Below are 10,875 nucleotides of genomic sequence, written 5' to 3'. Positions count from 1 at the left end.
CTTGCCTGACAAATTTGGTGGCCTTCTATGAAGGGGTTACAGCAGCAGTGGACAAGGGAAGATCAACAGATGTCATCTACCTGGACTTGTGCAAAGCGTTTCACACTGTCCCACACGATATCCTGATCTCTAAATTGAAGAGACATGGATTCGACAAATGGACCACTCGGCGGATGAAGAACTGGCTGGACAGTCGCACTCAAAGAGTTGCAGTCAATGGCTCAATGTCCAAGTGGAGAGTAGTGACGAGTGGCGTTCCTCAAGGGTTGGTACTGGGACCTGTTACTATTCAACATTTTTGTCGCAGACATGGACAGTGGGGTCGAGTGCACCCTCAGCAAGTTTGCCGACGATACCAAGCTGTTTGGCGAGGTGGACACGCTGGAGGGGAAGGATGCCATCCAGAGGGACCTGGACAGGCTGGAGAGGTGGGCCCAAGCCAACCTCATGCAGTTCAACAACGCCAAGTCATTGAACAGAACAGCAGAGAGCACCGTCTGAGTGACACAAATCAAGAAAACTGTCTTTAAAATTTGCCCAAGGAGCCAGGTAAGCAGCAAAGGATGACGAGCCTTCACACGCACACACACACACACAGAGCGCTTTTATGCTTAAGGTTTTTGAAAATGACACACCAGCAGCAACTACGTGAACCAGCCAGGTACCAGAGACACAAGTGCCAGCAGTCCAGGAGAGGTTCTAGGACAGCCAGGGGGGTGGAAAATAGAAAATGCCACTTTTCCAGGATGACAGGACATAGGAGGTAGTCAGGATCCTGCGCATGCATGCACGCTTCGGACAATCCTAATTCACCCCTCTGTCAACCACTACTGTCACCGCTTCTGTGTTGTCTCCTCCTACCATAGGGCTCTGACCGTTTCCTGACAGAGGGCAGAGATCAAGCTCCTTCCCAGGCAGAGGAAAAGCCATAACATGGCTCAATATTACTCAAATCTTTATGAATATGGATATTCTATCAGGAACTGCCAGCACGCAATAGTATAAACTACTATTAACAACAGAAAACCTCACTGGATGTGATTTTTTTAACTGCTGGCAAGAGGGAACGTGCCTCCACACCTGGAGTTTAAGAACGAAACCACGGAGCAGATGTTTTAATCGTGCTCAGGACTGGATCCGAGGTGAAAAGACAAGAGGCGGCACTGGCGGCAGATGCAACGTGCTTCACCCTCCAGCCCCAGGTGCTTTCTGTTGGGGGCTCCTACACACGTCTCTCTGTGGCTCTGGGAGAGGGACGCTGTCTGCAGTGTTCCCTTCCGAGCCCGCTGCCAAAGCCACAGCGAGCAGCCGCAGAGGTGAAGAGTTTAGTTTGCTGCCACCTCTTGCTAAAGGGGGCTCAGCGCCTTGCGGGTGTAGGGGCATGCAGAGGAACGCTGCAGCCTGCGGATCCACAAAAGGCACGTTCTGCTTTAACCAAAGAACTTGGGCTGCGTGGCGGTAGCGTAGCAAACAAAGAACAGCAGTGCAATATGTATTGCTGGAAGTAATTTTCACTGGCTTGCACATTCTCCCAATAATATTCACTTTAGGAATGTAAAACTGCAGGTAGATTAATTATTTTCCTGAAGCTGCAATATGTGTAGCAACCTAAATCCGACGGGGAAGAGGCTAAATTCCAGTTGCGTTCACCTTCAACGCCACATCCCAGAGAAGGCTCCAAAGACTTTCACTTCAGTCCATGTCCAAAGGATGACAAGACTCCATTTGGTCCTTGTCTTAAATCTCCGTGTATTCTATCAGACATGTATTAACATTACAGCAATGGAATCTATCACGAATAAATAGATTTGTCATCTTCTAGAAGTTCTCCTGTGCAGCTTTACACTGAAAAGTGCTGAAGGTCCTCTCGGCATGGTTTGTGTAAGAGACTATCACTGGTGTAAAGACATACCGCATCTTGGTCCTCCAGCCTTTCAAATTACAGCTCAGGTACAACGCGACCCAGGAGAACGAGGATAATCACTGGTACTGTCTGTAGTCGCCAAACGGAGAGGGCTGCAGCTGGGAGGGGTCATCCGAAAACTGAGGGCCTGCGGATGAGGCAAGAGAAAAAAAAAAAGGCAAATAATAAAATACCAAAAGGCAAGAGATTCTTCCTACTCCCAGCATGAAACACATTCACAGCATTTTTAATATAAATCCCCTCTAAAAGTAATGAAGCCACTAACAAGACTTTACATCTGATTTTTTGTCACTGAAAGAAGTTTAAGGGCTTTACGCATCAATGAGAGCCTCAGTTCAATAAGGAGCGTGTTTTTATCTCCTTTATTAATGGGGAAACGAATCAGAGCAGCGAGAGAGAAACATTTGCAGCCACCTAAAGGAGCTGGAAACCTATGCCTTATTGCCCTGCGGTTGAACTTAGCCACCCTGTAAAGGTTTACCCACCGTAACTTGCCCGACAATAAAGCAAGCCAGTGAAACGGAACAAATCATTGTGGAGTCAGCTTCCCGACTCCTCTTGCTGACGTTCTGCTGGAGGGAAGCAATACGTTTACTGTATGCCAATTTTAGAGAGAATAAATTGTAACAGACAAATGATACCCTTTCTCTAAAGCAGATTAAGCTTAAAATGTCTTTGTATTAAGAACAGAAATTCTTATAATTTAAATTGAACAAAGAACATCAGTGAACAAACCTGAGAGAGGAAGCCTCTCAGGAATTTGTGGCTTGCTACTGATCCTTTCGACACTAGTGGTTTTCTTGGTACTCCTCCCAAAATAAGGTGGGGCAACAGAGGTGTTAAGTATTTTGCACAAGCAAGCATTAACACAAAGGGTTACCGACCCAGCTAACTGCCACCTCAGCTTGCATTTTACTTAGAAAAAACCAAAAGGGATCTAGTTTTTGGAGCAGTTTAGGAAAAAAAACCACTGCCACCGCCACCTCCCCTCTTTGGAATCTTTCATCTGTATCTGCCCGCTGACCTCCACCACACCATTTAAACCAGGGCTGCCTGCGCTTCAGCAGGCAGCTGAACTGCCAGAACCATCCCTCTCGCCCACAACTGGCTGCTCGCTGTTCCCTCAGACCTGCCAGTGTCACCCCACCACCGCGTAAAATACCCCTGCCACCGCCTGACGGGTTGTGTGGCTGCACCAGGGGACAGGGCAGGACAGCAGGGACATCCCTGCTTTCAGCCCCGCAACCTCCAGTCGCCCAGAGGGGACGAGCTGATGATACTCTTGTCTCATCAGCAACGCGCGGCTCCTCCGTGGCTTTCCGCAGCCTTCGAAGCCGGTGGCCGGCAGAGCAGAGGTACTCTGCCATAAGGCTGATAAGTGGAAGGGGGACGTGGGGAAGGGCTGCGCTACAAAAGCCTTGCGATACCACAGCCTGACGGCTCCTTACCGTTTGGAAACTGCGTGGAGGCAAATCTTGTTAACAGAATACCAGCTCCTTCAATTAAAGCGAGGAGAATTCCTCCCATCGCAGCAGATCCCACCATGGCAACAGGTCCATCTCAAAATAAGAAGCACAAAACTTTTGACTTCTTCAGTGCATTACTTCACATATTATAGCTCTCTTTTGTTATAATCTCTCCTATAAGCAGACTCAGAACCAGCAATTTCACATCCATTAAGCCTCATTAGCATCACCTATAAAAGGATAATTACTGGGCAACTGCCCCCCTCTTCCTCAAGGAAACAAAGGAACACCGGTAATGTCTCACGTAATTATTACTTTTAAAAGCGCAGGACAAAAGTTTCAGATTATCTTTCAATTTCCCTGAGAAAGTAAATTCCAATTTGGGTATCGCACACTGTTGCTGCCCTGTAACGATGAGTCCTGGACATTTAGAATACAGCAGTTTTTCAATTAATGTCCTCCCCAGTGCTCAGTTTCTTACTTCTGGCGGCCAATATGGCTCCAGTGAGGGCTCCGCTTGTGATCGAATTCCACGGATCTTCTTTCCCTCTCATTCTGACCATACTGCAGTCAATCATGGAGAAGAGGCCTCCCCAAACAGCAAAGCTACCTGTTAACGGATAAACAAAGACCAGTTCGGAGAAAGCAGCCAAGCCAGCCACGCTGCACCCACTCAAACAGGCGATGGAATAGCGTGAGCGTGCTGCCTTTCAGACATGGAAGAACATTCAGACTCACAAAGAACCACACACAGGTTAAAATCAACACTGAGAAACATTCTCAACTTGCCTCGTGACACACGTGTTACACACACACATTTTATATATAATCTCACTGGTTTATATTTAATGACAGGAAGCTTATCAAGCAGTGATTATAATGAAACTTCCATTCGAATCAAGCCACATTAGCTCAAGGAACTTTCATATTTTTCACTTTTTAAACATATTTCCTCATAGAGAATGCCGCAGAGTAATTTTGCGCCTTATCCTAATCCTGCTCCCGGCACCTCAGAAGATCGGCACTGGTTGGTGGTGGACGGCAGATGAAAAGAGACTGTGACAGTTTTCAGAATGCAAATTCTAAAGTCTTTTAACAACAATGTGTTTATAAAAATGAAAAGAAATATTGATCTCCAGGCTCATTTGGGGAAAACTACTATTTAGAGTAAGTTCAGCCCTCCTTAATTCGAGGTGTCTTAATGCCTTATACCAGCTTAACAGCAGCTACAATCCAGGAGCCTCTCTCTGTGCACAGTCACCACTGCTGCAGCCATAAAGCCTTTTCAGCTTCTGGCCCTCCACTTCTTTAAGTAGTTCTGCTGCAGCCAACGTTTCCCTGCTCAGCACCACTCTCCCATCTTCTCCTTCTGTAATGTATTCATTCAATTTGCCCGGCAGAACGGCAGAACAGCACAGCGCAGTGCGTGACCACAGCGTGACCTTTAACAGGTCACGATGACATTTTGACTTAAGCTGCAGCTTTGGGATTTTTAGACTGTTATGCACAAAATTCACTTGACAAAAATGACTCAAATTTACTGAGCTGACCCGAGGGGAACAGTCCGAAATCCTACCCAGACTCACGCATCCACCTCATAGTTTCTCCAAGTTTCATCATTTCTTTTAATGAGATAATGTTGTTTATTTTAAAACCTTGCGCACAATGCACAGGCTCCCAGGCAGCTCTGCAATGAGCTGGTTAAAATATCATAGAATTATGGTTTAGGTTAGAAGGGACCTCAAAGACCATCTAGTCCACCCCCTGCCCTGGGCAGGGACACCTCCCGCCAGCCCAGGTTGCTCCAAGCCCCGTCCAACCTGGCCTTGAACACCTCCAGGGATGGGGCAGCCACAGCTTCTTGGGGCAACCTGCCCCAGGGGCTCACCACCCGCACAGTCAACAATTTCTTCCTCAGATCTCATCTCAATCTCCCCTCTTCCAGTTTAAAACCATTCCCACTCATCCCACGGCTCCCCTCCCTGACCCAGAGTCCCTCCCCAGCTCTCCTGGAGCCCCTTTAGGCACTGGAAGGGGCTCTGAGGTCTCCCCTTTTTTGCCTTCTCTTCTCCAGGCTGAACCCCCCCAACTCTCCCGAGCTGGAGGCAGCACTGCAGGGGGGTCTCCCCAGAGCAGAGCGCAGCAGAGGGGCACAGTCCCCCCCTCGCCCTGCTGGCCAGGCTGCTGGGGATGCAGCCCAGGATGGGTTGGCTTTCTGGGCTGCCAGCACACACTGCTGGCTGGTGTTGAGCTTCTCATCCACCAACACCCCCAAGTCCTCCTCAGGGCTGCTCTCCAGCCATTCTGCACCCAGCCTGGATTTGTGCTTGGGATTGCCCCGACCCACGTGCAGGACCTTGCACTGGGCCTGTGTGAACTTCATGAGGTTTGCACAGGCCACCTCTCCAGCCTGTCCAGGTCCCTCTGGATGGCATCCCGCCCCTCCAGCGTGTGGACCGCTCCACACAGCTTGGTGTCGTCAGCAAGCTGGCTGAGGGTGCACTCCACCCCACTGTCCATTAACCCTGCCTTATCATACCATGAACACAGGCATGTTTCCTCCACACCTAAACTAATCCTGGATGTGTCAGAACCGTATTTACTCATTGCTTGGAGTAACAAACCCCGCTGAAGCCCAGCTGGCCCACAGCTCTTGCACCACGTTATATTCCCAAACTGTGTTATCTACCAACAGTCAACTGACTGCAACAACAATACAAAATTAATTACCTCCCAGTTGTGGAGCTCTTGTTTTGATAGCTGTCAAACTTCCCCGCAGCCGGTGGTTTACACCCTACAATAAAAGAGGAATGCCAGTTAAAATAAAAGTACAAAGTCTCACAGCCAATCTGACTGTATATAGCAAAAACTTGCCACGGGCCTGACGTATTTCTAAGCACCCTCAACAGCCGTGATCAGGAGCTGACAGAAACTGCATTTTACAGATACTTAAGTATTTACCTCTCCCTTATCATGTACCTGTCCACCACAGAAATTAATTACAGCCACCAAGCATTAAACAATTTGAGGTCAAAGTTTGTTTGAGTGGCCTAGCGGGGACTGAATGAGACATTTAAAGAAACACTTTTAGCAAGATAACCATAATCTTTTTTTCAGGTGTATCATTTCTCTGCTCCTATCTGATGCCCGGTCGCTTCACGCAGTTTGCACAAGACACCAGCAGAGCAAACGGCAGCACGAGGTGCAGGTAACTGCAGGGAGGAGATTTTGTCCATGGAGAAGAGGGAAATCCACCCAGACAAGAGTGCCCCGGGGCTGCGTCAGAGGAAAACTGCATGCTGTTATATTACATTTCCACCAGTATTTTATCTATTTTAGTACAACCACGTCAACCCTATCACATATGCCCACATACCAGGAGCACTGTGCTCGGCTGGCAGCTGCAATGTCACTAGTTGTCCCAAATTTATTCATTCCTGCTGGTCAGGTGGAGTATTTAGTCCTTGTCTCGTCAGCCCAGTCTCAGCAGCTGAGAGAAGCAAGCAGCTCAGCTTCTACACGTGGTGCTGAGCTTTCCACAGTCTAACACGAAACACGTCACCCAGGACCCCACAGAATTATGACTAGGTATTTTCCTACACTTTAAGAAGATTTAAAGAACATACACCCAAGTTTTATTTTTGATACAAGCACTCAGAAGTGTGGACAGGTTTATTTAATAAGTCTCAACCAAAATTAAGAATGTAGTTAAGCATATAATCCTTTTCAAGTTAAGCATCTGCAGGATCTGACTAGTTTGGATACAGTTATTTATTTACAAAACTTACCTCAAACCGATGGCTTATTAAGTGCCACATAGTAACACCAAAAAACACTCGACAAAAAAACCTTTTATATGAACCCAGAGCAACATCTTAAACAAATGTTCAAGTAGAAATTGGATCTTATTTTATCAATGTCTCTACAACAGGTTTACAGTCAAAATTTTGCAGCAGAAATCCTGAAAGTGAAAACTGACTTGCATCAGCTCAACTTCAACTTTCACATTTACGCACACTTCTGCATTTAAACAAAACCCGACTACCAAAAAAAAATACAGTTAATAAAAAATGTTAATAATTACATAAGAGTTTAATTGAAGAAAATAATATCCTCCAATATAAATCTGAAAGAGAAAAAGATTCTTCCTTTGAGACTTTCCATGTCTTAAAAGGAAGGGAGAGGGTGGGCCAGAGGAGGAAGTACAGCCCAGGTTTCACATCTTTACGTGCAGACAGAACCAAGGGCAGAAGCTCAGCCAGACGGACATATTCCCCCTCCTGAGGGAGATGTCTCTCAGCCAGGGAGGGCAGCTGGCTGCCGGCGTCCCACTGCTGCCATCCGATCCAACGGGGAAAGCACAACTTTCACCCAGAAAGACGAAGGAGCCATCTGGATCCTGAGCCGGCCACCAGATGTACCCTCCTGGTTTGGATTAATGACATGCAGGCCATTAATCAGTCCCACTCACCACACAGGGACTTCTTCTCTTTTACCTTCAGCTGGTTGGATTCACTGTTGACGGACAGAGAAAGCAGGACCGAGCTCTGAATGCACTCTCAAATGATTTTACTCACCACTGGGGAATTTCTGAACCCCTTGATAGCTTGGAAAATGCCACCTCCTATCGCTCCCATCGTGAAAGCACCTCCGCAGTCATCTACTATCCTCCAGGGACTATAAGGAAAAATAAAGATGAAAATACTAAATTCCATCATGTCAAACCATACCAGTAACTGTAACAGATCCACCACTCATGCGTTGGGTGTAACTGGAGTGAAAATCGAGCCTGCCAGCTGTCCTAGCTCACATCCAGCTTGCCGAGCAGACATCAACAAAACACAGGGACAGGTAATATCCCAGCAAAACAAACTCAAGGTTTGCCCAGAGTCTACCAACTTGTCTCCCTGGAATGGTAAGCATCAAACGTACAAGAAGAATTGCCTGAACTTCTCACACAAGGCAGAAAGACGTATTTCCGTCATGGAAAATTTGTGCAGAATTCCAGCTCTGCCCTACTGACGGAGTGTAAATAGCTTTAAATTTATTGTTCTCATTTCCATCTTGACCTACAGAAAACTTAGGTGGCAAATGCAATGAGAGTCAGTTCACAGCTGGCACAAAACACCGCTTTCCTGAATTACTCATGCTTTTCATTAGTTCTGGTTATTTAAATGAGTCTTCAAAGTCATCTGTTGTTAAACTGAAAATGTTTTTCCTGATGCATCCTGGATCTCTGAAGTTCATTCAAACTGAACACAGACCCAGTCAGAGGTCCAGGAGGCCACAATTGCTGCCTCCAACAACACAGAGCATCAAATGTTTCCGACCAGCGAGCAAAAGCTTTGCAGCAGAAAGAGCGCCTTCCTCGCAGCAAACGCTTTCAACACCAGTGAGATGAGCTTTAATTTGGGGTTCAAAACACCCTTCAAAACCACTGACAAGCACTAGAGCCTTGTAACGCTCTGCCACTAAACTGAGCTCCTAAACTAGGTGAGCACTGACCCGCTATTAACCTCTGTTGCCACTGCTGGTAATTTCGAAGCATAAAATAACAAAGTTATTGTGTTTCTTTCATTTGATATCAAAATCTCACAGCAGAAGCCAAGCACTTACATGACTGTAACTCCTGCACTGTCAATAATCAGAAAACTTAGCAAAAATCAGGCTACAACAACATGCAGGGTCACAGGACCGGACACTATGGCAAGCTCAGTGTTGACGTTAGCGAATCACAGACACCAGCACCGATGTGCATTTCCGATTGCACTCTGAACTTCATGTTTCTGTTCATGAGGACTCCCTACAGCACCAAGCTCCTGCATGTGAGAGTCCATCTTCATCGATCTGTTTTGAATCCACTTTTCTACTTCACAGAATAGGTTAATGCTCTTCTGCTGTTAAGGAGTGACAAACAACATCTCTTTTCCCCAGACCCCTCGCTGTACTGCACATTTTGTCATGAGGATTTTTTTTTATTCCTGCAAAAAAAATCCAAAAAACTCGCAGTCCCTCCTCCTACATGTTCTCCCAGGCTCCTCACTTTCATGACCTACTTCTGAATCCCTCCCTACCTCCGCAGTCGCTTTAATGAGAGTGCGTAGCCAGCTCTGTGCGCCTTCTAAACGAAGGTAAATTGCTTGTTTGCACACGTGGCGTTGTTTGCTTGCTCTGCTTTTCCATCCTGGCATCGCTTGGTTGTTCCAAACGCACCAGAACCCCACCCAAATGTCATCCCTGATGTCCTCAGTGACAGCGACATCCAGGTCCCAAACCCACACTGATTCAGAAACCAGTGGAAGGATCGTACATTATCCCACCACACACCACCCTTCTTTTTTATTGCCCTGCCTGTAACACGCTTTCATCTCGTATTCCTTACAAATCCCCTCTAGCTTTGACTAAATTAAATAATTTAGCCACACTGAACATTTTATTTTCCTTCCCCTATTTCCTGCATTTAATGATCAGAAAAAGGTTACAGGCACACTGTTGTCAGAGATGACGAGATGAAAAGCAACTAAGTCTTTCTTCTCAGGGCTTTTTTGTTGTTTTGTTCTTTTTCCACATCTTCTGTCCAGATTTTGATCTACTCTGTTATGAATAAAACATCTCATCCCAACTCTCTTCTTTCGTTAGCTTGCTAACAGTGATCTTGTTAAAAGGCTTTCTGGAAATCTAAATAGATTATGTAAAGTGGTCTTCCTTTGCCCACAAGGTCAAAGAATTCCAATTTAGCAAATCGCGAGTGTTCTTTACAGAAGCTTTGTTAATTAGACCCCAATCATGGAATGCTTTCCTTGATTTTTTCCATCTTTAACCCTACTTCAGACGTCAAGCTCATTAGCTGTTACCTTTGGGGTTCTTAATTTTCCTTTTAAACTACGCTCCAAGCCTCCACAGGAGCAGCTTTTAAATGAGAAAAGGTCTTTGATACCAGCACAGCCATTTCGTATGTCAGCTCCTTTGAACTCCTGGATAGGCGCTGTGTGCATCTGAAAACTGACACAAAACACCCCGCAGTCCCTGGCAGGACTTGACCTCAGTAGAGGAAAGAATCGGACGAGAATATTATTCCATTATTAATTTGGCACTTATCTACAAGCTTAATGTTACTGTTAATTGTTTCCTTGACTTTAAGGGGAGCCCTCACAGTAGGGAAATGATGTGCTCGCTGCTACACGCAAGATAAGGTCAGATTCCTGCTCCCGACGGCAACCGAGATCACTTAGAGATGAGGAGAACAGAGGTCAGACCTTCACTTATGCCTGGGCCTGGGGCAGCCACATACCGGCTCTGCTGACTGGAGAGGTGGAGGACACCCCACACCTCAGACACACATGCAGAGGGAGCTGCGGCGGCTCACAGCACTGTTTGGCTCAATAAAAGAGAAGATGGTGGCAGGGCCAGCGGAGCAAGGAACGCCAGTGGGTACCACACCAGCTCTGACTGCCCGTGAGCCATCCACTGGAGAGTGAATCGTCC

The 10,875-nt window shown here is 46.6% G+C and overlaps 1 protein-coding gene across 1 annotated transcript; it reads right to left on the bottom strand.

Annotated features, from left to right (window-relative positions):
• Positions 1 to 1,729: 1,729 nt before the first annotated feature.
• TIMM17A (translocase of inner mitochondrial membrane 17 homolog A (yeast)) lies at positions 1,730 to 8,063 on the bottom strand. Its single transcript, XM_009881304.1, has 5 exons — positions 7,968 to 8,063; positions 6,121 to 6,184; positions 3,872 to 4,000; positions 3,373 to 3,483; positions 1,730 to 2,051 (listed from the first exon to the last, which is right to left on the bottom strand). Exons 1-5 carry the CDS (start codon positions 8,025 to 8,027, stop codon positions 1,981 to 1,983), a joined length of 435 nt encoding a protein of 144 aa, XP_009879606.1. The 5' UTR covers positions 8,028 to 8,063; the 3' UTR covers positions 1,730 to 1,980.
• Between the last annotated feature and the right edge of the window lie 2,812 nt (positions 8,064 to 10,875).

The sequence above is a fragment of the Charadrius vociferus genome, unplaced genomic scaffold (assembly GCF_000708025.1).
Source record: "Charadrius vociferus isolate BGI_N301 unplaced genomic scaffold, ASM70802v2 scaffold333, whole genome shotgun sequence".
In the NCBI taxonomy this organism is placed as follows: domain Eukaryota; kingdom Metazoa; phylum Chordata; class Aves; order Charadriiformes; family Charadriidae; genus Charadrius; species Charadrius vociferus.
This window is presented reverse-complemented; position numbering and strand designations above follow the sequence as displayed.

Excerpts from the sequence above, each read along its gene's own strand:
- TIMM17A (XM_009881304.1), bottom strand. The coding sequence starts at position 8,027 with ATGGGAGCGATAGGAGGTGGCATTTTCCAAGCTATCAAGGGGTTCAGA. Across the intron at positions 6,185-7,967 it reads GGTTCAGAAATTCCCCAGTG|GGTGTAAACCACCGGCTGCG; the intron begins GTGAGTAAAATC and ends CTTTTATTGTAG. Across the intron at positions 4,001-6,120 it reads AAGAGCTCCACAACTGGGAG|GTAGCTTTGCTGTTTGGGGA; the intron begins GTAATTAATTTT and ends ATCCGTTAACAG.